The sequence below is a fragment of the Eretmochelys imbricata genome, chromosome 7, assembly GCF_965152235.1.
Source record: "Eretmochelys imbricata isolate rEreImb1 chromosome 7, rEreImb1.hap1, whole genome shotgun sequence".
In the NCBI taxonomy this organism is placed as follows: Eukaryota; Metazoa; Chordata; order Testudines; family Cheloniidae; genus Eretmochelys; species Eretmochelys imbricata.
Genome location: NC_135578.1, coordinates 113,264,853 through 113,291,803, shown reverse-complemented (window position 1 = coordinate 113,291,803; position 26,951 = coordinate 113,264,853). Strand labels below are relative to the sequence as shown.

The window sequence follows — 26,951 nt, the reverse complement described above, 5'->3', positions numbered from 1 at the left end:
GTGGCACAAATCTAAAATTCAAATCTGAGCCAAAGTCTTTTAAAATGATCATATAATGCGGGGATGTGCATTGTGGTTTTTATTTGTTAACCTTAGACAAAAAAAAAATAAAATCGAGTGTTTACTTTGTATTAAAAACACCCTTGTTACTTCTTAAAATGCAAAATATCAGCCTCGGTCAAGTAATTTTATTTTTGATCAAATCAGAAGATGATCCCTGGACCTACTTTTATTGAAAGACGTCTGCAACTAGGAAGCTAAGGCAGATGTTTTTCAAAAACGGATTCATTCCATTTTAATGTTTATGGCTTTAGTCTGAGATCCTGGCTGGGATGATGTAGTTGGGGATTGCTCCTGCTTTGAGCAGGGGGTTGGATTAGACGATCTCCTGAGGTCCCTTCCAACCCTGATATTCTATGATTCTCTGATTGTCAAAGCAACATAAGGAATTGGGATGCCCTTATTCCCATTAAAATTAACAGGAATTTCATATTCAAATCCTTTAGGCTGCTTTGAAAATATCTGCCTTACTGTGTATTGGGAATGTTGGCAATTTTAAGGTAGAGAAGGTTCTATGCATAAACAAACAGAAATCTGGAGAAGCTGGTCAGGGGATAACAAAAGCATGACTTCAAACAGTACTGTATTACAATTGGTGAGGTCAGTGGTTAAACATTCACATGTTAATGGGAGGGTGAGAAGACACATTAAAACCATAAAAAACCAAAAAATAATATTAAGAACATTTTTTAAATGAGAATATGGTTTAAAAATATTTTTTTTTAAAAGAGGCTCTAAACCTGCAGTAATGGGACTCCGGTTTCTAATCTAGGTCTCCATATTTTTTCTTCCTTGTGAGCTCAGCTGCTCTCTATTAGCTGCTCATCTAAAACTTATGATTCTGTCCATCTGTTACCTAATCCTACAAAGAAACTATACTGGTTGGTGTCGGATCTCTAAAGGCAAATGCAAGAATTCCCTCATGAAATATAGTCATATGTGCTTTACCAAAATAAAAAAGCCTTTTCCTATTAAATACTCTATATTCATAGCAGAAGGCAATAGTGAATGAATTCAGTAATAACAGGGAGCATGTTCCAAAGCATCAGGCAGTGGCAAATCAGTTGTCTGGTCCCATCATTATTATTATGAGGAATGATAAAACAATGGGCAGCTTGGAAAGAGGTTTAAAGTAGCAATGAAACTGAATATTGGAAAAACAAATAGACTTTGCTATCCAAGCTGCTCCACTGGCTTTGCCAGTCAAATTGGCTCCCCAGAGATACACTGCATACAACACTTTCAACAATTCTACTTGTTCCTAGCTCTTTTAGCAAATTTGCATTTGGAATACTGGTCTGCCAATAAAAATCTCCATCTTTATGGTGGAAACAAAGAGTTGTACTTTATTTGCCTGAAACAAAAGTTAATACGATATATGCTGAGACCCTCCTGTTGAAAAATCAGTCTTACCATGATGAATTCCTGTAGGAATAGGTATGATATCTAAATCATGTTAAAGACACAAGGTGAAATCCTAGTCCCATATAAATCAACGGGAGTTTTGTCATCGACTTCAGTGGGGCCAAGATTCCACTCATTCTTTCTACTTGGCAATCTGTCCAACAAAAGCTGTTTTTAAACTAATATTTCCAATTTGTAATGTGTACGTGAAACACTGGATGTTTTCTGCTATCCTGTACAAATGTTTAATTGAGCGGACTCTCCTACTTAGAAAATACAGAGAGGAAAGAGGGTTTACCATGTTGTTTGTAGATCGGTGGTTTCCTGTAAATGTTGATGCCTTGATCTGTGGAATTAAAAAGCAGAAATGTGTGAACACGGGGAAGACTTCAGTTATGAATAAAAGAAAAACCGCAACACCAAACCAATAGACACACCAAACCAAGGAGTCAGCACAAGAAGAAGCCAGAAAGCTAGCTCTAGCATTACATATAGCTGGATTACTCGAGAAAATAATAGAACAGGTGAAAAGTCACAGACATGGGGTATGAAATCTTTTGCCATTTATTTTGCAACATGTTGATGCAGCTAAGTCACGAGCCATTCATTTTAAATACTTAGAAGTGTATTAGTAACACAAAGGTTATAGAAGGAATGCAAGCAAAGGAGATATTTTGATGGTGAATACGGAAGCAACCGGGGCACAGCAACCCCCCAATGACTACATTCTGGAAAATTGTGCTTCAGCAATAGCGGCTTCATTCCCCTTCCAACCAATGAGTTGGCCGAGTGTAGAGCAATGCAGCAAACCTACAGTCCACAGTAAAACCTGCTGGACATGTGGTCTAGCCTGCCATTTTGAAGAGCAGCCAATGCTTATACTGCACTGGGCCAGAGGGCTGCTCCATGCAATGCTAACTAGTGTCGTGCTAATACCAAACCACAACATGGAGAGATTAAAAGCATTTCTATGTGACAAATATTTGTACAGCACATTATCATTATGCATTAGATTTTAACTGCAACCCTCAGAACTCTGACACAGTATTTCTACAGCAACTTCTTCAAGAGCTGGGAATTTTTTTTTAAACAGATGCTAATTTAGAAACAGGCAAAGGTTCGTTCTAAAAAAAACCATACAAGTTCTTCACAGAAACAACAGGCAAGGTGATCCAAAATTAATGCTACAGTGAAAAACCAAGTATCAGAATCCCATTATTCACAATGAGTTCTATTAGGGGCTGAAAATCTGCATTGCAAAATAACCATTTGCTACTGTATAATATAGATTTTGGTTACATTACCACAACTGTCACAGAAAATGTTTAGAAGCATACAATGCACATCATGGGTCCAATGAAAGCGCTAAAGGAAACAACTTTATGCATCTGATGAAGTGAGCTGCAGCTCACGAAAGCTTATGCTCAAATAAATTGGTTAGTCTCTAAGGTGCCACAAGTACTCCTTTTCTTTTTGCAAATACAGACTAACACGGCTGTTACTCTGAAACTTTATCTTTGGTATCAAGGAAAGGAACCTTACAAATCTATGAAAATTAAAGTAAATCCTGCCTGATAACGCCCTACATCACTGACTAAACTAGGCAAATTCACAACACAGAGACAAAGAGGCATTTTTTGTTCCTGCTAGTGGACCACTGTCTCTACTTGAATAACAAATAAGTGTAAACGCTACCAGGGTATTTAAGTCATGCAATAGATTCCACCTGCCTACACTGGAAAGCTATAAATAGAGACATTCCCTCATTCCATCTAAATACAGGAACAGGAAACTTTTTCCACAGTGGAAAAGTTGTAAATTTGACTTAAAACAGTCTGTCCCTTGTAAACAGGGCATGTTGACTTTATGTATCCTTGTATGGGAAGTCAAGTTATTGTACAAAAAAAAAAAAAGAATTTTTCTCATCCAGTTAAAAAAAAAAAAAAGATCTAACTTGGAATGGTCTTGCTGAAGACAAAGCAAGTCAGGAGTTATCTTTATCAGATATGAAAATCACGAGCATGCTTAGATTTAACTGCTCTTGCTGGAGAGCATCATAACTGCTCCAGGCCCCATTCGCCTCTCACATACACTAGTGTAAGTCAGGAGTAACTCTTCCAAGCATGGCTCAGAGCTTGGGGAAGTAAGAGAAGGATCAGGCCCTAAATGGTCAGCTCACTGTCTACTGACTAATACTGAACCACAACCCATTCTAATGCTGAAGCACAGGGCAAGACAAAGCCACAATCCATCCCTCCACACTTGCTAAACACAAGACTCCTCTCGGCAGGTCCCTGTGAGTCAGAACACTGTGTGCGCATACCAAGTAAAACAGCGTGAAGTAATGGAGACAAGACAGAGGTGACAAAGGCTACATTCTACACTGTGACAGGACACCAAGACACACAGTGCCAGCTCCTACCTGGAACATGGAAATGTTTAGGGGCCTGAACGTAAGTTGGAGTTAGAGGGCGGCTGTCTGGCCGATAAGGGACAGGGGAGTTCCGACCGCTGGACGGCTCATTGCCTCCAATGAGAAGAAGGGAGAAAACAAAATGAGAAAAGGGAGAGTGATAAAGAAGCAAGCATAATAAAAACCCAACCAAAAGACGGTAAACTCAAAAATTCCAGGGAGGAAGAGAGGTTTAAAGCAGAACTAAAAACAAACAATATTCAACAGACTTGACTAGCACTGGGTGACTTTGCTTTTCAATATTCCTGCAGAGACAGAGATTCACATTTATACTGGAGTTGAGTTTTAAGCAGCTCACATTCATTCTGACGGCATGCATGTAGGAGCTGTGTATTGGCAGCCTGGTGGTTAGATGGGCAGGGCGGGAGAGAGGAATGGAAGGTTATTTAGCAATGGTTCAGTACAGAGGTTGACAGTTTTGGTTATAAATCACAGGCATGTGGTATAGTAGTTGATATGCAAACCCAAAATGAAACTGGTTTCCAAGCATGTAGAAGCAGATGTTGGCAGCTGGAATACAATTCCCTAAATTGAAGGATCACAGACATTAGAAAAGGAAAATAGATGTTAGGTCACCTAGGCCATCTCAGAACATTGTTCTCCACAAATCTATTAGCTTAGCCGCACAGGAATTAAAATTCTTAAACTTAGGTCTTCATTATACGACTGTTCTGACTGGAACATTCCTTCCCCTCCCAGCAGATCCACCATATTAACCCAGGAACCCTGAAAGTTGCTGAAATGAGCCAGAGGCCTCTCTGCAGTGCTTATCCTCCCACCCCAGACATCAAGATTTGAGAGCAAGTTTTCCATCCACATGGCTGCACAGACACGAACCAAAACTAAGGAAACCTTGGCCCTGATTCTCCACTCTCCTGCACCTTGTGCCATCATTTACACCTGTGTAAAGTGGATGAGAAGTGCTCGCAAATCAAAATAGAACACGTGCACTTACTTTACACAGATGTAGTGACTCCAAAGGAGAACCAAGCCCCTTCTGTTTTTTAAATGTGTAGAAGGGGACCAATGCCAGCTGGAACTGAGTGACACAGTGAAAAGAGAAAGAGAGAAGGAAAAGTGGGCTTTAAATTTTGACAACCAGTGGAATTGCAGTTCCCAAAAGAAGTCACATTTTCCAGTCCAGTGTCCTTGTGAACTTTAACCTGTATTTCTAAGCAACGGCAAGGCACCCAGAGCTGTTGGCTAAGCACCTTTCTTATACTTTATAAATCCAATAATCAGATAAAAGTATTTTTGTTCCTACGGGTGGCCAGTAAGCTAAAAATGCGGCAGAAGGGCAAGGCAATTCACCGTACATGCTACCTTGACTGAGGCACGCGATTAAACAACAAATTTTCCAAGAGGCCCCTCCACTTGTGCTTAAGGAAGTCACTTGCACCCTTGGGACTTGTCTATGCACATGAGGAATTGATGCACAAACACTATATTTGGGCATGATTTGCATGCACAAAATTTGTCCATACAAATGCATGTACATTTGTGGTATATGGTACCACTTTGATTGTTTGGCCCTGTCTTGTTACACAGTCCCCAAATGTCCTGTGCCATCAGATGTTCCATGTGCTGTGATTCTTTTATTTGAGGTTCACTGTCTCTGAGTCCTGTTCAACCAATGGCTAATTTGGAAAACTACGTATCAGCTAGGAGTAGCAGAATGCACGATTATTTAAAGTGACATGGGTTATCTGTATGAGAGGGGTAGCCGTGTTAGTCTGTATCCACAGAAACAACGAGGAGGCTTTAATCTTTAATCTGTTAGTCTTTAAAGTGCCACCAGCCTCCTTGTTGGTTTTATGGTTATCTGTGTGTGGCAATTCAAGGATGTAATATTGTGTTCTGAAGTCAGGCTCTATAGAATATATCATTTTGGTTATGTTGACTTCTGATAGAGACTTGTTTCTATTAGAACATTATAAACTCCTTTTTATTAAGATAGTGCTTTGTAGACTGCCACCCCCACTGTAAATCTCAACACATAGCTAATTTGACATATTTTAAACTTGTATGCAGACACGTCATTCCCTCTTCCTGCTCCCATTGGTTGGGAGCAGTCATGCATTTAGCAGGAAAAACGTTTAATGAGAAAGGGTAATCAGAAGAGACTTCTTGAACTACACAGTCTTGCAGCAAGCAAATTATGGGTTTTCTGTGAGCGAAGCTTGCAATCCACACCTTGCTGTCAAGAGGTACATTTTACCTGCTGAATGTTGGTGACAACATGGCATGAAGGTGGGTCATGGCTGACTTTCATCACCATTTTGACAGATGGGAAGATGGATGTGGAGAGAAGTGACTGCCATGTCTGGGGTAAGGCTGAGGGTGGCTTTGCAAGAATGTGAATGTGTTAGTGCCTCCATAAATAATTAGCTGCTCTGTACATATCCTGAAGAAGCCCTTCTACACTCCTTTTTATATTGACTACAAATTAGTGAGCACAATCACATTGACTAAACTGTGCTGGATAATCCCACATCTAGGAACCCAGATGATATAACTAATAAGTTATATAACAGACCCCATTGACAGGGTAACCTGAATTGAACCAGGTCTCCCTGCACTTATTGCTTCACAGATGTTTCCATTCTGTTTTATTCCCGGAGGTTCCTCTGTAATGTCTTCCCAGTGACACCTGTCATTCGTGATGAATGATGCTTCGGTGGATAGACGTTAAATCCTAACCACTACTGCAGAGAATGGTGCACTTCACAGCACTTCTGTACCAGAGCCTTGTAGTGCTGTGTAAAAACTTCAGATACAGTTACAGCAGCAGCCCCAATTTGAGAAAGTGGAGTCCTGTGTTACAACAGATCATTTGCTCTCAAGAACCTGGTCCCTAAAAATTTGCTGAGAAGAGTTACACAGAATTATAGCTTGATCTGCTGAGAGGCTTAGACCATGACGGCTCTTAAGAAAAAAGGGTTTATGAACACTAATATTTTAGCAAGAAGAGCACCGATAGGTACAATATGTACATTATATTGGCTCTGCATCATATATATATGATATATATGATATGATACAGAGTGAAAAGAACAAAGAATTTCTGGGCAAATAAAACTGTATTCTGACCCTCTCAGATCCCACTGTAGGCCAGGAGGCCTGTGTTAGCCTACCATCCGCCAGAGCTAGGATGCTAGACTATTCACTGCTCTGCCTGGGGGTTAAGCTCTTAGACAGTTTGGTGCCCCACCCTCTTTGAGGACCTGGGTCCCTGAACTATCCACTGCTCTGCCCTGCCTGAGGGCTAGAGCACTACAGACTGTTTGAGATTCAGCCCCATTAGAATGGTCAGGATGCTAACACCTGGTCTCCTAATTCCCCCAATAATAGGCAGCAATTTGGTGATGTAGTGAGGCAGTCTGGCCAACCTTCGACCCAGAGGGGGAGGGATGACCGCAACACCACTACATTAAGTCTATTGCCATTTAACATCTCGCTAGACAGAGCAATGGAAAATTTGTTATTTCAGCATTTGAGTTGAAGAAAAACATGCAGGTTTTGAGATGGTGACAAAAAAAGCACACCCACCCAGCATGCATGACGATAATCACATGGGTGAGACATGACATACCTATGTAGAATGAAGTTGCAAGGAAGACAGGGGAGGAAGATAGGGGGGAAAAAAGTAAACACACAGCCCGGGAAAAAATAAGGAAGAAATGAGAACATAATGGATTAACAGAAATGGAAGGTGGTTCTTATCAGCTCTGAGACCCAAGCCAGGATGGTGACCTCAATCTGCGGGTCTACTGGAGAACAGCTTTGCCAGAGATGCAGGACATCATCTGAACAGTAATGACCAGAAGGTGGGTCATTCTTTCAGCAGAATTAAATTACTTTTCTCCTGACTCCAAACATACCAGAAGCTCCTTGCTGAGGAGAATTTCTTTGAACTGGATAAATGAAATCAGCCGTGAAATTCAACTAAAAAGGAGAACATGTTTATAATGGAATGGAAAAACCTGGCAGTAGCCAGTGAAATCTATAGTGCACTTCATTTTCAAAACGTCTAGGGCAGGGGTCCTCAACCCCAACAGGTAACACAGATCATGCGACCAAATGGGAGGAGGGTGCTCGTATGGAAAGTCACTGCACTAGGGAATGCTGCTCCAGGAAGCAAATGTTCCTTATCATGATACTTCCAGAGTAACATACATAATGGACCTCACAAAGAGAATTCTGGCGTGTGAGTTGTCCCTATGGTCTGTCTTTGGAATATAAGCAAAAAGTGCGCATATGAGTGTGCATATATGTGTAAAAGTGGACTCACTCCCCTGCTCCTTCATCTACCCAGATAATCCATGGCTGGTGTGCAGCCATTAGGTGTATGCTTGTGCTTTGTGATTCCTTCCATGTCTGCAAAGGAACATGTCTCATACTGCCTCAAACATAAGCCTGTGTTGTGGCACTTTGTAAACTTCCAAAGCATTGCAGCAGTTCTAGTTATGTAGCCACAAAGCACGCTGGAGCCCTTCAGGGAATGGCAACACTGAAGAAAAAGGTGTGTTCTTAACTCAGGTTAGCTTACTCAGGTTAGAATAGCAGTGAAGACACAGCAACTCAGCTTCTAACTCAAGTTAGCAGCTTAAATTCAAGCCCATTAGGGAGCCTGGGCTGGAACTCAAGCCTCTTCACTGATAGTTTAACCCAAGTTAGCTAACCTGAGCTAAGAACACATCTTTCTTTTGGCAGTGTAGCCATACCCTCAGTCTGCCAGCACTGAAGGAAACAAACCCCTAGGAATATGAACTCTAACAGGCCGGAGATGAGGAGAAAATCGGAAGTGGTTTTAATTTATATAGATCGTTTGGATGCAGCAGTTGGGGAAGTGGAATTCAGAGATCTTTCCCTTCTCTTAACTCTTTCCATTCGTTCCTTTTCACTACCTAATCCTCCTCCTAAGCTCAGGTACCTTATGCTTCAGGGATCAGCTGATAACCATTTAGAGTCAGGAAAAGCTTTTGTATAATATTGCATGATTCTGGTCCTTTCTGACATGCCCAGCATTGGCCCCACCCATAGAGGCACCACTGACTGAATGGCAATCTGTATATGCCTTTCTCATGCAGATTCCCTATCCTCCTGCTGCCCTCTGTCTTGCTTACCACTGCTACTTTCTTTGCTTGCAAGGCTGGCTTGCAGCCAGCAGTCTAGGAATCCCAGGCCTGGCTCATAGCTCAGTGCATTCTGGGATGCCTATGACCAAAGAAGCCCCACTTCAGACAGCTCCAGATCTTTATGGTGACTGCCACACGACTTCCATGCAGAAATAGGGCCAAGCTCACAGAACCAGGCACAGGCTAAAATACACAGACACATCCAGATCCTTGTCAAATTATCACTGAGTCTCTGCACCTCTGAATAACCACTGCACTAACATGCCAGGACAACTCCTGCCAGCTTGCAGCCCTCCTCAGGCTGTGGTGAGCCACCGTCCACCCGTCTGTAAGGATTTCTGGCCTCTACTTCCTATGTGGAGCAGAAAGCCAGGAAATTGAGCCAAACCACGTCTTTCTTCCAGGGCAGGGCTGTTAGAGCATTCAATTTCTGCTGCAGCCTGCAAGCACTGGAGTCAGTACCACACAGGCAGGCACTGGGGAATGGTGCTCTGAGTGAGATCGAGAGGGGTGTGTGTGTGTGTGCGGATGTGGGGATGCGGCCCCATGTGGTAACACGGGCCTAAAGTCACCATTCCAGTGCCAGGCACATTTTGCGAGGGCAGGTGACCTCTCATGCAATGATGCCTCTAAACTCAGAGGCCCAGTTCACCCATGAGCCTGCTGCGGCTCTGCAATGCTCTTGAAGACCTCTGAAAAATCCTAGGCAGAGGGGGCAAAATTCTGGCCCCATTCCAGTCAACAGGAGCTTTCCATTGACTTTAATGGGGTCAAGGTTTTGCCTATGGACGTGTGCTTGTATATGCGCCATAGCTAAAGCAGCAACCCTCTTTCCCCAGTGTAGACACAGTTACATTGACATAAAAGAAAAGGAGGACTTGTGGCACCTTAGAGACTAAGCAATTTATTTGAGCATGAGCTTTATTTGAGCATAAGCTTTCGTGAGCTACAGCTCACTTCATCGGATGCATACTGTCCACGGTATGCATCCGATGAAGTGAGCTGTAGCTCACGAAAGCTCATGCTCAAATAAATTGGTTAGTCTCTAAGGTGCCACAAGTCCTCCTTTTCTTATTGACATAAAAGTCCTTATACCAGTATAGTTTATTCTGGTTTGGCAAAAAAAAATATGTTGTACCCGTATAAAGTGCCTTAGGGTATGTCTACACTGGAAACTTCAAAGCGCTGCGCGGGAACGCTCCCACAGCAGTGCTTTGAAGTGTGAGCGTAGTCGCACACAAGCGCTGGGAGAAAGGTCTCCCAGCACTCCTGGTAATCCACCTCCACGAGGGGATTAGCTCCGAGGGCTGGGAGAGCCTGTCTACACTAGCACTTTAAAGCGCTCAGACTTGCTGCATGCAGGGGGGTGATTTTTCACACCCCTGAGCCAGCAAGTTAGAGAGCTATAAAATGTAAGTGTAGACAAGCCCTTATACTCATACAACTGTGTCAACACTAGGGCTTTTACTGGTATAACTAGGTCACGCCTTAACAACAGTTAAGCTTTAAGTTTAGACCAGGCCTAAGTGAGTTTATGTTGGTTTAATGCACACACAAGCAGTGCTAACAAACAGGAAGGTGTACGTTAAAGAAGAGAAAATGTACACCTTCTTCTGACTCATCAGCATTTAAATTACATCAATTTATATTCCCTTACACAATCAAGAGAAAGTGGGTGTGGTAATATCTTTTATTGAACCAACTTCTGCTGTTGAGAGAGACACGCTTTCAAGCTTCCAGGACCTGCGGAAGAGCTCTGTGTAAGCTCTTTCACCAATAGAAGTCACTCCAATAAAAGACATTACCTCACCCACCTTATCTCAGTAATATCCTGGGACCACCGTGGTTATGACAACAGCCCTTACAGATTGGTAGATAGGACACAGAGTCTGACCAAGTGTATGGGAATTCACTTTACATCTCACCTTTGAATTTGGCCAAGTGTATCCATCATTTCAAAGTATCCACAGACAGGATTGCAAAGCCCATTTGAGGGGGACGGAGGGTTTTTTTGTCCCTGCATTATATATGAATGTGGAGCATAGTGGTCATATGCAGCTATTCTCCACCATCTATTCTGAAAAGGAAACACCTAGGATAGACAAGACACCTTATGTGGCTACATATTCATGAAGTTCTCACTAGACCCTACAAAGCCAATGCCAGCTCCCTTGTGCTCTGCTACACTGATCCGGAAGAAATGTACTGGGACACAGAGGAATGGCAGAGGGAAGGCAGAGTACAGAATGTAGTATGGATACCCAGCTCTATCCCATCACTGGCTAACAAAAAGCTCAGATATAAATATGGAACAGTGGGCAGCATGTACCATATGATGCATTCTAACCAACACATTTTGAATGTCAAAGAAATGAAAAGGAAAAAAAACCATACCATGCAAACTATATAATCTCTCCATATAACACTATGTACACACATGTAAAATCGTACAGTACATGAGCATATAGAGAGATAGCACATGTGCTCCCAGATTCTAGTTAATGAAGAAATGTCTGTCATCATGAGCCTTTTACAGCCTCAGCCAATGAGCGCTGTGAGTTAGGGATTAAAAGGGATAATTTGAATCGTTCATTTAACCCCTATTCTGAATCCTTGCTTGTCTGATGCTTGGATTTCATTATCTTAGCACTATACGTGCCCAATTACATGCCCAACCAATTGGAATACAGCTTGCAAAGGTACAGCATTATGTCTTTGTTAGCCTCTTAGGTAAAATGACCTGCCTGCACAGATTACTGTAGGTTAATCATGTGCAGTACAATATACCAGGCCTACTTCTCTCTTCACTTATGCTGCCTTTGCAGCAATGTAACTCCATTGACTTCAGTGGATTTACACTTGTGGGACAGGAAAATCAGGCCCATTGCAAAGTAGAATTCGGTACCTTGACCTTTGCAAATTATTTAGATTCTGGGAAAAAGGGTACAAAATTCTGAGGTTGGGTTCAATCCTTGGGGAAACTCCGAGCTTTCTGTAGGTGCTGAGTGCCCTCACCTCCCAGTGGAGTTAAGGCTTGTTGTCCAACTGAAAACAGGGAAACATTTTTCTTTTCGATTAGTCACGAGTGAAGATTTCCCCCTCTTTGATAAAAAAATAAATAGAAATTGAAATAAAGTGCCACATCTCTGGCTGACGTAAATCAATACAACTCCCTTGCTGATCTATGCTGATTTATACCAGCTAAGACTCTAGCCCAATGAATCTTACTTAAGCCAAAGTTTTGTATACAAAATCTCCTGGTACAATGGTGGAATCTTCTAATTTTTGCTACACATTTATCTTATAGGAAACATGCCCTTTTCCTAGTGTCCCATTTGGATTGACAGATTTAACCCCCAAGAGTCTTATTTTTCAGATGACTGAAAACAACTGGGAAGGAATATGAAGAGAGTTTTCCTGTGTTATCTGTTGAAAAAGCTATTCTCTTAACAGTAATGGAAAAGGGACAGAAGTGCCTTTGGAAGGAGGGTGAGCATTAATCTAGATTTACAGCAAAAGAATGTTGAAATTGCAAAGTTTATGGATCAACTGCATGCTGAAATGAGCAGTGCATCGATTTTTAAGGGTCCCCATCTTTTAAGTACGAAGTGAGATTTCTTACTGGGACGCAATTAAAAGAATTGGAAGGAATGGGTTGGAAGTGCATATTAATAAAAAAAAAATCTACAAAAATGAAAGGATCAAAATCAGTAACATTGACCTGAGTGTTTGAGGGAAATAGAAGGTTGAGCTTTATTAGCATTACTTGAAAGACCACGGCAACAATCTGTTTAAAACTCTTTTACTGGTTACACCAATGCTGTCTGCATTGGTCAACAGAACAGGAATATAAAATATGCTCAGCTCATGCTACTACCTCTTCCCTGAGCTCTCACAGCAAATGTAAATTGTGACCTCCTCACCCAACCGATACTCTCCATTTCACCAGCATGTTGGGGAAATGAGAGCACCAACTGGCCTCTGCTCCAGTAAAAATGAAAATAAAATACAACTTTCACAGAAGGCAAGAAGCAGAAATAGAGGTTAACTATCTGGAATGAGCTCACTGAAGGGGCAGAAAGCAAAGATGACAAATCCCCCCTTCCCCACACAAAAAATCAACAGAAAAGAGTTTGAACAATTTTAGACAAAAAAATAATAATGAGATTTTAACAACATTTGGTCAGACAGCAATCAGTGCTGTCATAATTAACAGTGATGCGTTTCCTTGTTGCCGTTGATCTTTGCATGATGTAAAAGCTTTTTATTCAATATTCTCAACTGGCTTGACCTCATCCAGGCAATATTAGCGGGAGGTTTTTAAACTTAAATATATATATTTTAAGGACCAGAATTAATAAGAATTAAATTGGACATGAGAGGTCCTATGTGGATTACAGACTGCTATGGAAATAAGCAAAATTCAGTACCTCTCTTTTCTAAGTGGTGGATGATAATGCTTTCCTGTATATTTATTACACGCAATATACATTCTGACTCTTTAACTAGGGCCCTTAGAAATGACATATTTCCTCAGAGAGAAGATGCTATGTCAGTCTAACACAGTTGTAGGTGTAATGACACATTCGGAGGCATGCTGAGAGCTACGCAGCCAATGGCCACCTTATGGAGATGCATCTTATTAGCTTTGTCCAAATGCTAATAAATCTCCATTCTGTAGGGCACTAACTGGAAAGGCCTGGCTCCTTACCTTTGACATGGGGAATGAAGTGGTGTCGGAATGGGGAGTTAGGGCGGGAGTCATTGTGGGTGGAGCTGAGACTGCTAGTGCGCAGGTATGACAACCGTTGCACACCAGTAGACAGCAGCTCTGCAGCAGCAAGAAATCGTGGGGCAAGACCAAATGAAAACAAAGAAAAAACAAAAATTAAGAGGCAGGGAAAGAGGCTTCAAAGGAAACACCACTGAACAATTAGGAGTCTGAAAAGTAGGAAGACAAAAGGTTAAAGTAATACCAGGGTTCAAAAATATTATGCAAAGTTGTAGGAAGTATTTGAAAACAGGCTCAGATTTATATTGTACATCCCATTTAGTATAACATTCTCTGGCATAAAGAGCTACTGATTTACCAGAAATCAGCCTGCTATCCTCTGCAAACATCACAAACTCTAAATCCAAATTAATTTAGAAAGCAGCTGCTTTGATAAGTGCCTAACCAAACAACAGCAGTCCAGAGGCATGCAAGAGGTTTCCTATTGTTTTAAGAAATTCCAAAGAGCAGCTGAGGGGGGTGGTGGTGGGGGGAAAGGTTGCAAACTTTTGCAAAACATGTAAAGCACGAATTGCTTAAAGAAATGATGTGCTAGCAGTGTCAACAAAAAGGAACCACTCCAAAGTGGTTCACTTCTTTCTCAAGGGTTGCCCTGGAGCCAGACAAAGCAAGAAGTTATGTAAGAGAACTCAGCTTAATCATGCAAGAAGTATCTATGTTCTTGCCAACAATAAGGTGATCAGATAGGTACTGCTTTAACTGATCAACTCCAGTAATGCTGGGAGAGAATTACAGAGCATTACAAATGATTAGCTCAAAGCATGTTGGAAAGATAAAAAATAAGAATGCTAAAGGCAAATGGTATTATGTGTAGAACAGAAACAAATGAGTAATACAAATTTCTTGAGAAATGAGCCAAAGATGTGATATTTAAGTAGCTATGATCTGAAACAAAAGCCCCCAAAATACTCTGTGCCCCACAAACTTAGGCAGATTTCAGATCTGCATCCAAACTTTGTGGCTTGAGCTCATCTCTACATTGAAGGAAAGCTGGAGAACATATAAACAGAGAGATTGTTCCAAAGAAAAGTACTTTACACAAACACATGGCATTTTTTTTTTAACTGAAATAGTGAAACTCAGTGTCACAGTAAACTTTGGAATAAAGCCCAGATTTGTCCAAATTCATGACAAACAAAACGTGAAAAACCTTAAGAGATCTGATAGCACTAAACAGAAGTTTGCAGCTTTTTCATACTTTGTCAGCCGCCTTTGGTTTTAACTACAATGCACATCTTAAAACATCATCATCATGTTATCAGTATCTTGTAAGGTACAATATTGACTTTGTCCCACATCATGAAATTAGGTCCTTAAAATGAAGTATTTTTTGATATAGGTAACTAGCAGTTTTCAGCCCGCCACCACTAGAAGACAATTAAGTCACTCAAACTCCACACTGATCATTCTTTCATAGATCCCTACTTTTAAAAATACAGATCCTACTGCATATGGCCTTTTGGTATCCCAACCATTCTGGTGCTGGGTAATCAGTGATGGGAATATGGCTGTATGAGTGTATTGCTTAATTTAAAACTTCATTACAAAGATTTTATTTCATCAATATAATGTGAAAACTCAACATATCTGGAGGAGTAGATTAAAAAATAACCTTTAGAACCATATTTCATCAAAATGAGTGCCTAACGTGTATTTATAAAAATGCAAACATATGCATATATTTCATACATACAATGAATAATTGTGAATGTACTGGGGACTTGAAGCAGTGTGTATATTTGTCTATTTTTTACATGCAACTGTATTACTTCTGAGTGAATAAGTTAGATCCATATTATTTAAATGTAGCCCTTGGCAACAGACTAGGCTTTTAATTAAGAAATTCTACTTGGCAAATATGAGCCGAAATTTTCAGAAGTGACTAGTGATTTTGGGTGTCTGAATTTTTGGGTGCCCCCTTGAGACACCTTAAAGGGGCCTCATTTTTAGAGGGCGCATGCTCAGCACTTCCTGAAAATCAGGAGTCTCTAAGGTGTTAGGTACCCAAAATCACTAGTCACTTTAGAAACTTAGGCCATGATTTTTATTTCCAAGATGTATTGTTTTCCTTCAGACACCAGGCAGCCTCCCTGAATTTCATGCAGCAAAAAATGGTTTACGTTCAAATACATAAAAATATTCCTAATTCGACTTTGTTATAAAACAGGTGAGTAATTTACAATACATTCATACACTAATTGGTCTTGTATTTGTCAAAAAATGAGACGAATAAATAGGAATGAGAGTTTTAAAATTTGCCACTAGCTTTTCAACGCTAAACAATTAATAGTTTCTTCTCTATTTCATTAAGTGACATAATAAGAAATACAATGCTTCAAGTTGTAAATTGCTGATGCAGTTGCTCTTACCAGGTCTGTGGAAATGCTGAGGGGAGCGTGACATTGTGGGAGTGTAGCTGTGTCGACTATACACCGGAGAACTAATAGAGCCCTGACTGGTTGACCTGTGAATCATCCGATCCCGAACATCCTGATAACCCTGAAGAATAAGAAGCATTAAAAGAATTAATAATAATAATAATAAAAATGCTTAAGTGCACTCCAGACAATTTGCCAACTATACTTGGTTTTCAATGGCCTCAAGATGTCAGTGGAACCTGCTAAAGGAATAACATCCTTTCATCTTAATGTCTGTTTCATCATCACACAGTACTATCTGTTATCAGAAGTTCTCTCATGGAATCCACTACTGTAGAGACTAACAGCTAAGTTCTAGAGTCCTATAATTCCATCTGACCTGCAGGCTAAATTCTGGTAAGTAACACTGAGGCCTCAATTTTCATAAGTGACGAGTGATTTGGGGTGTTTCATCCTGAGATTCCTTAAGAAGGCCTGGTTTTCAAGGCTCAACCACCACCCCCTAAGAATCAGGCTCTTCTAAATGTTTTTTATGTGGCCATCCAAAAACAGAGGCACCCAAGATCACTGGTCACTTTTGTAAATCTTGGAACAAAAAAAAAGCAAACAATCCCCCTGCAACACACCTTTCCTGTGGGAGAGGTGTAACTGGAAAACTCCAAGACCATAAGCATGTTCATAAAATTACTATAGAACTGGAAGCATGTAGAGGTAAGCATACATTTTACTTACGAAAACAGAACAAGTGACAATGTATATACTGTATACGGCTAGCAACTAAAATCTTGACAAATGCCTTTACGTTTGTTAAAAGAAAAGGAGTACTTGTGGCACCTTAGAGACTAACAAATTTATCTGAGCATAAGCTTTCGTGAGCTATAGCTCACTTCATCAGATGCATGTAGGATACAGACTAACACGGCTGCTACTCTGAAACCTGTCTTTACGTGTGTTGAATGTCACTATAATGTTCACAGTACCCTCTAGAGGAATGCCACAGTAATGTTTTCTCACAAAGATGTTAATGGTAAGCAGCGTACAGTATTCAGATGCTTAGGGACAGGTCTTTGGCTGCTGTAAATCAGCACCGCTCCTGATTTGGCCCTGATCTATGTGCCAAAACAAAGAAGAATTCATGAAAGTGACCTTCGCTGTATAGACTTTTGATAAATGCCTTTGCTTTGCAGACATCAAATCCCGCAGTGGCTTCATTCTCCATAGCAATCAGGCAGATAGCACTAAATGTCCTCTCTTTTGATTTTCCTGCACTTTCAATAATCAAAAAAGCTGTGCTATGTAAATAGCAAATAGAACTGGGCTGCCTAGAACAAGCAATAACTGCACTTCCTGGCAGCAATAATTCTAGCAATTGTGACACATTGCCCCAGAGGGCTCCATCAGACTTACTTCTGCAGACGGGGTGGGAGACAGTGTCCTTGGAGACTGCAAGACATGAAAGAGAGAATGTTACAGAAACAGGCTTGCTCCTGCTTTGCCAGCAAATGCTGATCTAAACACACCTAGGTTAGATACATGTGTGACTTGTTTTGGCTTGAGTACATGACATTTCATTATGGGCAATTTATCACATGGCTTTACATGACCATGTATCTGGCTTTCTACCACACTGAAGTCTTTAAACTATTCAGTTTTAAAATATACCGAGACGCATATTTAGAAGCAAAAAGGGAAAAGTTCAGGGGAGTAAACTGGTGCAAATGGAAAGTGATGATTTCAAAACTAACCTGATTCAAAAAAGCAGTTGGGATCAAACGTGTCTCTACTGAAGTCAATGGCAGAATTCCCATTGACTTCAATAAAGCCAGGATTTCACCTACAGTTCCTTAGGGCAGGTCTACACTACAGGTGAAAGTCGATCTAAGCTACACAATTTGAATTACATTAGAAGCGTAACTCAAGTTGACATAGCTTAGATCTACTTACCACGGGGCCCGCACCGTGCTGAGTCAATGGGAAAAACTCTCCCCTCGTCTCCCATTATTCTTCTCATTCTGGTGGAGTACCAGAGTTGACAGGAGAGCAACTGGCGGTCGATTTAGCGGGTCTTGACTAGACCCGTTAAATCGACCGCAGGCGGATCAATCGCCGCAGCCTCGATCCCACCAGTAGTGGAGACAGGCCCTTAAAAACCAACAGGGATACTCAGATGCTTAAAGTTACACAAGACCTTAAGTGTTTTGCTAGATCATCACACACCACAGTTACACCACATTTACATGGGTCATTTTATTGGCAGGGTAATAGTAGTTTTAGCATTTCTGGGGTTAAGCCTGTAGTCCTGATGTCAGCAAAACTCTCATTGACTTCAATGAGAATTTTCCCAGCTTTAGAACTGTTGGGTTGGTCTCTCTCTAGTACAGCAGTAGACAGGTTCAAGAAAAAACTGTTCCAGATTACAACAGCGGCGATATAAGCAGCAGTAGGTGGTCAGGGTCCTTCAGTGCTATAGTCTCTTGAAATAAAGGGAATACTGATGAAAAGTGACTCCCACAGTAATTAATGCACCAAAAGTCAAGAGGCCCAACTCCTACACCGATCAGGGCACTACGGTGGGAGAGAAATTGCAGACCTGTGGATTCTGTATAGCTTGAACATTCAGAATGCTTATAAACATCTTCAACGGTCAGCCCAGATGTATATTTATACCGAAACAACAAACCTTTCTAATGCCACTATATATTACAAAATGATTTCTTCCTATTTGTGTATCTATTATGTTAACAAGTTAATACCCACAGTACTTCACATCCTGAGCTTAGCTTCACTTCCCAACTAACTCCCATAGCCACTGTAACTAAATTACTAGCTGGTTGGCCTCCACTAGGTGGTGCTATGTGAAAACTTTTTTCATTGCAGACTTTTAAAGACACAGTACAGGGATTTATTAAGGAATGAACTGAATTGATTAGAGAGAGACTATTATAGCCATTTAAAAAATGATTAAAAGGAAAAGTCTAATGCTACCCTATATTGTGCCTGGAACCACAGAGAAGAGGAAAACAAGGGGCAGAGCAGCTGCCCAAGGAACAGCTGAAGCAGCTTTCCATCTGCTCTGCTGCCGTAGAGCATTTCTGCCTGATAAATAGGTCCCAAAATTCAGAGTAGTCAGCACCTAGCCAGCTCCAGAGGCTGGTGCAGCGGGGAGGCAGTGTCAACAGTTTGTACCCCTTGGGTTGGGGCAGCTAGCAAACTTGTGCTTGGAGAAAAAGTTCCATGTGCTCTGTCCTCCTTGCTGACTCACAGCTTTGCCCTATTTATGTTGATGGGGTTTCTGTACAACTTAGGGGAGAAGAATTCAGTCTGATAAAGTTTCATTGCAAAGGAGCATGAGGGATGGATGGTAAATACCTCAGAGTTTCTCTCCACTCTCCTGTCTGGGTGCACAGGACTATAATTGGAGCTGTGTGCATAGTGAGGGGAGAGCGGACCCCACAGAGCTTATAAGAGGTAACTGCACTGAACTCTGTTTGCTACATAAAAGAAACAGAAGTGAATAAGACTGTCTATTATATTGTGAAACATTCATGGGTAAGTTCCCAATAGGAGATTTTGGTTGCAGCACTCAGCAAAACTCCTGTACCTCAAACTGGCACTGCTCTAATCCCCATTGGGCTTTTGCATAAAATGACCCCTCTTGTTTGAGGGGACTGTAGCAAATTTTATTTAATTGTATCAAATGGACGTTGAAAAAAAACACAGCCCTTCCCACAAATTGTGACAAAACCAATTAAAGCCCAACGGAAGGTTCATGCAAGTCTATCATATTTCATTTTTATAATGTCAGATTAAAAGTCACATGCAACAAACTACAGAGAGGGATATAGCTAATCAGGAGTGTGCCCAGGGAACTGATTTATCCCCCACGTTATACGTTAGGATTGACCGCTGCTTAACTGGACTTCCCTTGTCAATGAACACCCCAAATATGTACATCCCAGTGCCAAGAAAATTAATACGTTCCCCAGCAACCATGGCAACCACTCATTTCACAATGGGGCCATGCGTAGACCCTGTGTTGGCAAGGCCTTAGACAGTGGTAATGAAGTGTCTTTGAGGACAAATGTGGCAGCCACTACTGGTTAGATTTTCACAAGAGCTTTTCACTGAACACACTGCGCTCCTTTGGAAATATGGCCACTTCTTTACGTACCTAAATGGGAACTGAGAGCTTGAGGATATGGCCCTAAAATAGGGCTTGATCCTGCACTCACTGATGCCAATGGCAAATGCCCATTAACTTCAGAGGTGCAAAATCAGACCCCCTACTCAGGAAAAGCTTACCTGTAGCATTGTACACGGAAACCTGAGGAGTTATTTCTGAAAGGATGCAATGGCTTCTTGAAAGGCTATCATATGGACCTTTAAAGTCAACATGGAACATCACCAGGCAGCGAAAGAAGGGAACTCTTTAACAGACTTTCATGAATTGGAGAAATTGCCATTGTGTTCCCTTTTGGATTTTTAAGGCTGAGTTATGACGACTGTCGCAATGCACCTCTCTTAGTTTCTCTTTTTTGCTCTTGGCATACAATATGAATATGAATAGTAAGTAATATGGCATATGATGTAAAAGACAGTTACCTTTTCCCGTAATTGGTGTTCTTCGAGATGTGTTGCTCATGTCCATTCAACTTAGGTGTGTGTGCTCACCACAGACACTAGTGCTGGAAGTTTTCCCCTCAGCAGTGTCCGTAGGGGACCAGCTCTGGTGCCCCCTGGAGTGATATGTATATGCCGCAGCATATAGGGTGCCGCCGGCCCCCTCCACCCTCAGTTTCCTCTTGCTGGAAACTCCGACAGTGGGGAAGGAGGGTGTGTCATTGAATGGACATGAGCAACACATCTCGAAGAACAACAGTTATGGAAAAAGGTAACTGTCTCTTCTTCTTTGAGTGATTGCTCATGTCCATTCAACTTAGGTGACTCCCAGCAGTACCCCTCGGAGGTGGGTAAGGAGTTCACTCCCATTTGTATTGCAATGTAGATTGCAACACAGCTCTGCCAAACCCAGCGTCGTCCCTGGTCTGCTGAGTGATGGCGTAGTGGGCCGTGAACGTGTGCACCGAGGACCATGCCGCAGCTTTACAGATGTCCTGGGTTGGAATGTGTGCCAGGAAGGCCGTCGAAGATGCCTGCGCTCCAGTTGAGTGGGCTCTAATGAGCGGCGGTGGCAGGGCCCCTGCCAGCTCATAACAAGCCCTTATGCAAAAGATAATCCAGTTAGAAATCCTTCATTCTATCAGCTGTAGAGAGGAAAAGCTGAGTTGACCTACAGAAAGGCTTTGTCCAGTCTAGGTAGAAAGCCAGGGCCCTTCTTACGTCCAAAGCATGGAGGCACCTCTCTTCACTAGTCTCATGGGGCTTGGAGCAGAAGACCGGAAGGACGATGTCCTGGCTCATGTGGGAAAGCAGACACCATCTGGAAAGAAAGGCTGGGTGGAGCCGGAGCTGGACCTTGTCCTTATAGAAGACCGTGTACGGCAGTTCTGAGGTCAGGGCTCGCAGCTCAGAGACTCATCTTGCCGACATCACTGCCACCAGGAAAGCTACCTTCTATGATAGGTGAGACAGGGAGCACGAGGCCAGAGGCTCAAAGGGCGGGCCCATGAGCCTGGACAGAACCAAGTTGAGGGACTGAACTTGATGAAAGTCTCTCAAGACCTCTGAGGAACCTGACCATCATGTCATGGGAGAACACTGTCTGTCCCTGGATGGGTGGATGAAAGGCGGAGATGGCCACCAGATGCACCTTGATAGAGGATTGTGCCAGGCCCTGGTTCCTCAAATGAAGCAGGTAGTCTAAGATCAACTGCACTGAAGAATGCGAAGGGGAGATGCCCCGTTTGGCTGCCCAGTGGGAGAACCTTGTCCACTTTGCCAGGTAGGTCTGTCTAGTCGAGGGTTTTCTACTCCTCAGGAGGACCTGTTGGACCCGCTCTGAACAAGTCCGTTCTTCAGGGTTCAGCCACGCAGCATCCATGCCGTGAGGTGGAGAGATGCAAGGTTGGGGTGCAAGAGGTGACCGTGGTCCTGTGACAGCAGGTCTGGTCGATCTGGCAGGGGCCACGGGGGAACCGCTGCCAAGCTCAACAGCATCCCAAACCCGTGCTGCCGTGGCCACGCTGGGGTGATAACCTGCGCCTTGTCCCTTTTGATTTTCGCTAGGACTTTGCTGATGAGTGGAATCAGAGGGAATGCGTACAACAGGCTTCCTGCCCATGGCAGGAGGAAAGCATCGGAGAGGGAGCCCTTGCCCAGACCCTGTCTGGAGTAGAACCTGTGGCACCTCCTGTTCTGTCTGATGGTGAACAAATCTACTTGGGGAGTTCCCCACCTCTGGAAGATCATGCCGGCTATATCCGGGTGGAGCATTCACTTGTGGTGAGAGGAGAAGTCCCTGCTTAGGTGATCTGCTAGTGTGTTCCTGGCATCTGGAAGGTGACATGCTTCTCGGTGGATTCCATGGTCGATGCAGAAGTCCCAGAGATGGAGTGCCTCTTGGCAGAGGGCCAAGGATCACACTCCGCCTTGCCTGTTGATGTAGAACATCAAGGCTGTGTTGTCTGTGAGAACTCTGATCACTCTGCCCAACAGGTGAAGTAGGAAAACCATGCATGCTCTGCGCACCGCCCTGAGGTCTTTGACGTTTATATGTAGCGTCAATTCCTCTGGGGACCACATACATTGGGTATGGAGAGTGCTGAGGTGGGTCCCCCAGATGAGGTCCGAGGCGTCTGAAACCAACTCAACCGAGTGAAGAGTGCTGTTGAGGGGAACTCCTTACAGGACTTTCCTGGGATCGGTCCAACAATGCAGCGAGGTAAGTACAGAAGGTGATGACCTTCTCCAGGTGGTCCCTGGACTGGGAGTAGACCGTTGGCAGCCATTGCTGCAGGGGTCGCATCCGGAGCCTGTCGTGGTGCACCACATATGTACACACTGCCATGTAACTAGTAGATGCAGGCAAACTCTGGCTGTGGTCAGGGGAAACATGGAGACTTCTGCAATGAGGTCCGTCAGTGCCCTGAATTTCTCCAGTGGCAGGAACGCAGTGGCCCAGGTCGAGTCGAGCTCTGCTCCGATGAACTCTATCCTCTGTACCAGAAGTAACAGGGATTTTTTGTCATTTACCAACAGGCCGAGGCAACGGCGCATGGTCAGCAGCACCGCGACGTCCCCTTGGACCTGGAGTTGCCCTTGATGAACCAGTCGTCGAGGTACGGGTAGATCTGGACACCCTGACGTCTGAGGTAAGCCACCACCACCAACATGCACTTGGTAAATACCCGTAGTCCTGTTGCTAAGCCAAATGGAAGGACCACGAATTGACCCCTTTAACAATTCCTGATGCACCTTAGCATCATCCTGGGGAACTGGTAGAGTGGCTCCACTATAGCCTCATCTGGTGACGAGGAGGAGAAAGCTGGTGCAAAGGGGTCCTCCACAACCAGAGGTGGTCCGACAGCTTGCTCACCCACTTCCTCTTGTGCCTCCAGGGTGCCTGCAGCTGAGGCCTCTTGAAATGGAGGGGGAGGTAGCTGATCTCTCTGATACCGGATACCGAGTGGGCGGCCCAGGAGGGCTGAGTGAACCTCCATGGGTACCACTGTGCCAGCCACGGAGTCTAAGACTGCGGTGCCGTCAACGTAGTCTGCACCATAGGTATCGTAGCTTGTCCTGCAGCTAGGGAGCCTCGCTTCAAACCTGAGCTAAAGTCGGAGCGGTCGCTCCCCTGCAACCAAGATGGGGCTGAGGGGTGGCTCTCTCCCGACTGGTACCGGTCACTCCTCCCAGAGTTGGATCTGGCTGACCTTGACAGGCACCCGGATTGGGGCCTCGGCAACCGGCGGCACTCAGCAAATCCGCAAAGGCAATCTGTGCCTCATGCTCAACGAGTGGTACTGGGATGTCGAGCAGGACTGGGAACCAGAGCGGGTTTGGTGTGAAGCCGCACGGTGATGCTGCACTGGGGAATCAGCGACGGTCCAGGGAACAGTACCATCAGTCCCTTGACCTGTCCCTGGAACGGTACCGGTGCTGCGCAGATTCCGGCGCCAACTTGAAAGTCCTTCCAGGGAGTGCATGCCTACAGAGGTCTGCGCCCGGTTACCGGCAAGCTGCACCTCGAGCCTTCCTTCCCATGTCCGAGGTCCGGAGACCGGATGGGGCTGTGAAGCTTCTGCCTATCACGGTCAAGAAGCGTGATGGCTGCAAGAGGGCGACCATTGGCAGGATGTCCCCCGCGACAGGGAGCGTTGCCATAAAGGTGGAGACTGTGGTGGTCTAAACGCGGGTTTACTCCATGACCGGGACCCCGCAGGGGCCAGAGTGGGCGGCACTGGGAGGAACATAATCTCTTGCACTGCTTGCAGGGCCTCCGGTGTGGATGACACCCGGAGCTGATGAGGACCTCCGTCGATATCTGAGGTAGCTGGCGGGGAGTGGGTTGAGCTACACCTCGGGCCCCTGCTCAGGTTGAGCGATCCCGAAGGGGGTGAAGAGGTGCCTGAGACAGGCCCTTGATCCACCCCAGACTTGTCCTTTTTCTTGCAGGAAGCTGGAAACCTTCCTCGCCCTGTCTTCCTGGGCTTCTTGGCTGGAGCCATGGAAGGGAACCAGTGCCGTGCAGACGGTACCTGTGGGAAGCTGCGCACTGAGGTCACGGTGCTTGGTGCCGAATCGGAGTGCTGCTCCGGCATCGGGGTAAGGGCAGACTCCATAAGGAGTGCCTTCAAGCGAATGTCCCGCTCCTTCTTCATCCTGGGCTTGAAGGACTTGCAGATTCTGCACTTATCAATAATGTGACCTTTGCCCAAGCACCATAAACAACTGTTATGTGGGTTGCTAATGGGCATGGGCCTTTTACAGCGATCACAGTGCTTAAAGCCTGGGGACCAGGGCATGCACCATCCTGAGGCGAAGTCTCGTTTGGGACCTACTAAGTCTTTAACAAATAGGGAAAATAAAACTAGAGGGAAACTATAGACAACAACATATAAGAGGTAAATGGGTTTGAACGAACGAGAAGCAATATTGCTAGCTGAAGCAGCAACAGTTCCATGCATTGTCACTGGCAGCAAGAAGGAACTGAGGGCGGAGGGGGCCGGCAGTACCCTATATTCTGCGGCGTATGCGCGCCACTCCAGGGAGCGCCAGAGCCGTCCCCTACGGATACTGCTGAGGGGAAAAACATCCGGCACCAGTGCATGTGGCGAGCACATGCACCGAAGTTGAATGGACGTAAGCAATTGCTCGAAGAAAAACCAGGAATGCACAATGCAAAGTGTTTGAGATCACTTCAGTAAAAGCATTGATTGAATGTAGATTTCAGTGTGAACATGTATTAATCACACCTAAATCCTAAAGTCAATTTAGCAGCATGTTTAATTTAATTAGTTATTCTGTGTGATAAATATTTATCGAGATTGTGGTTGTTAGTGTCTACCTCAAAAGCCAGAGTGTTGATGAATGTGTTTTCACTACCCATAAGATGTCTCCAAAAATATTTACCGTGCCCAAAGCGCATAAAGCTGCATGGCAAATGAGGTTTACTGTGAAATGTGATGCCACATTATCTTGGAAGCATAATGTTTGCCAAACCTTCAATTAAGGGCATGTCATTGATGTACAAATGGAAATCACTTCTTTCTTAGGGCCAAATGCTGTGGTCCTTAACTGAGCACAAATAAATAAATAAAGTGAATGCGAGGTGTACTCAATTCAGTACCAGAGTCTTTAGCCCTGAGTGAGTAAAAGCCAGTATGCTAGACTATCTGGTTGGTTGACAACTAAATTTTAACTAAGTTTGTTAATTGAACATTTTTTTAGAATATAAATCAATCTTTGTTCACACATTCACATAACATTTACTGATGACTAAAATGCTATGCAAACACTCCACAAAGAGGGATATGGTTAACTGGAAATATGTATAATTAATTTACATACAGAGTATAAACTTTTTTTTCATATAGAGTGCAATTCCTCTCCATGTCTGTATGTATCTTCTCTTATATCTTAAGGACAGGATTTATTTAACACTACTACCTACAGGCCCTGGCCAAGATTAGGATCTTACTGTGTTTGACACTGTATTAACACATAGCAAGAGCCGGCTCCTACCCTGAAGAGCTTACAATCTAAAGAGAGAAGACAGACAAGGGCTGGGAGGAGAAACAGAGGCATAAAGAGTGAAGCGATTTGCCAAAGGTCACACAGAAGTCAGTGGCAGAACCCAGGTCTCCTGACTCCCAGGCCGGTACCCTAGCCACAAGCCAATGCTGCCTCCCTATTTCTGTATTCTTTCTATTACTTTTCTTTTTAAAAAATGTAAGTGAATTTAGTGCTGCTGAAAAGCATTGGATTGAAGAGACTTTTCTGAAGTCTCTTATTTATCCATAATAGGTACCATGAGGGCAGCTGCAAACAAGCTTCCACCATGCTGCTTTGTCAAAGAGCATCAAAAGTGACGGAATGTCACCACCGCCAAGGGGAGAGGGTTCTTCATTTCCCCTAGTCCATTCAGGTCTCTCTTCTGTTACCATCAGGGGACAAACTGGTGTTGATTCTGATGGTGGTCTTTGCAAGGAGGGCTCATGTCTACTGGGATCTGGAGTCAGAAACCACCATTCATTTCACACACACCTCTAATTAGCCATCAGTTAGATTCACCACCAACCTGGACT

General features: G+C 43.6%; 1 protein-coding gene across 4 annotated transcripts in view; it reads right to left on the bottom strand.

Moving 5' to 3' along the window:
* The window catches only part of ABLIM1 (actin binding LIM protein 1), a 143,425-nt gene that overhangs the window by 24,194 nt on the left and 92,280 nt on the right, over positions 1–26,951 (bottom strand). For 2 of the 4 annotated variants that reach the window (XM_077823095.1, XM_077823096.1), the window contains exons 9-12: positions 17,653–17,688; positions 16,237–16,366; positions 3,887–3,991; positions 1,763–1,810 (exon numbers count right to left, since the gene is read on the bottom strand). In XM_077823095.1, coding sequence (XP_077679221.1) covers positions 1,763–1,810; positions 3,887–3,991; positions 16,237–16,366; positions 17,653–17,688 — 319 coding nt within the window. The remainder of the gene's footprint in view (positions 1–1,762; positions 1,811–3,886; positions 3,992–16,236; positions 16,367–17,652; positions 17,689–26,951) is intronic. The other 2 variants (XM_077823097.1, XM_077823094.1) reach the window with 1 other exon arrangement.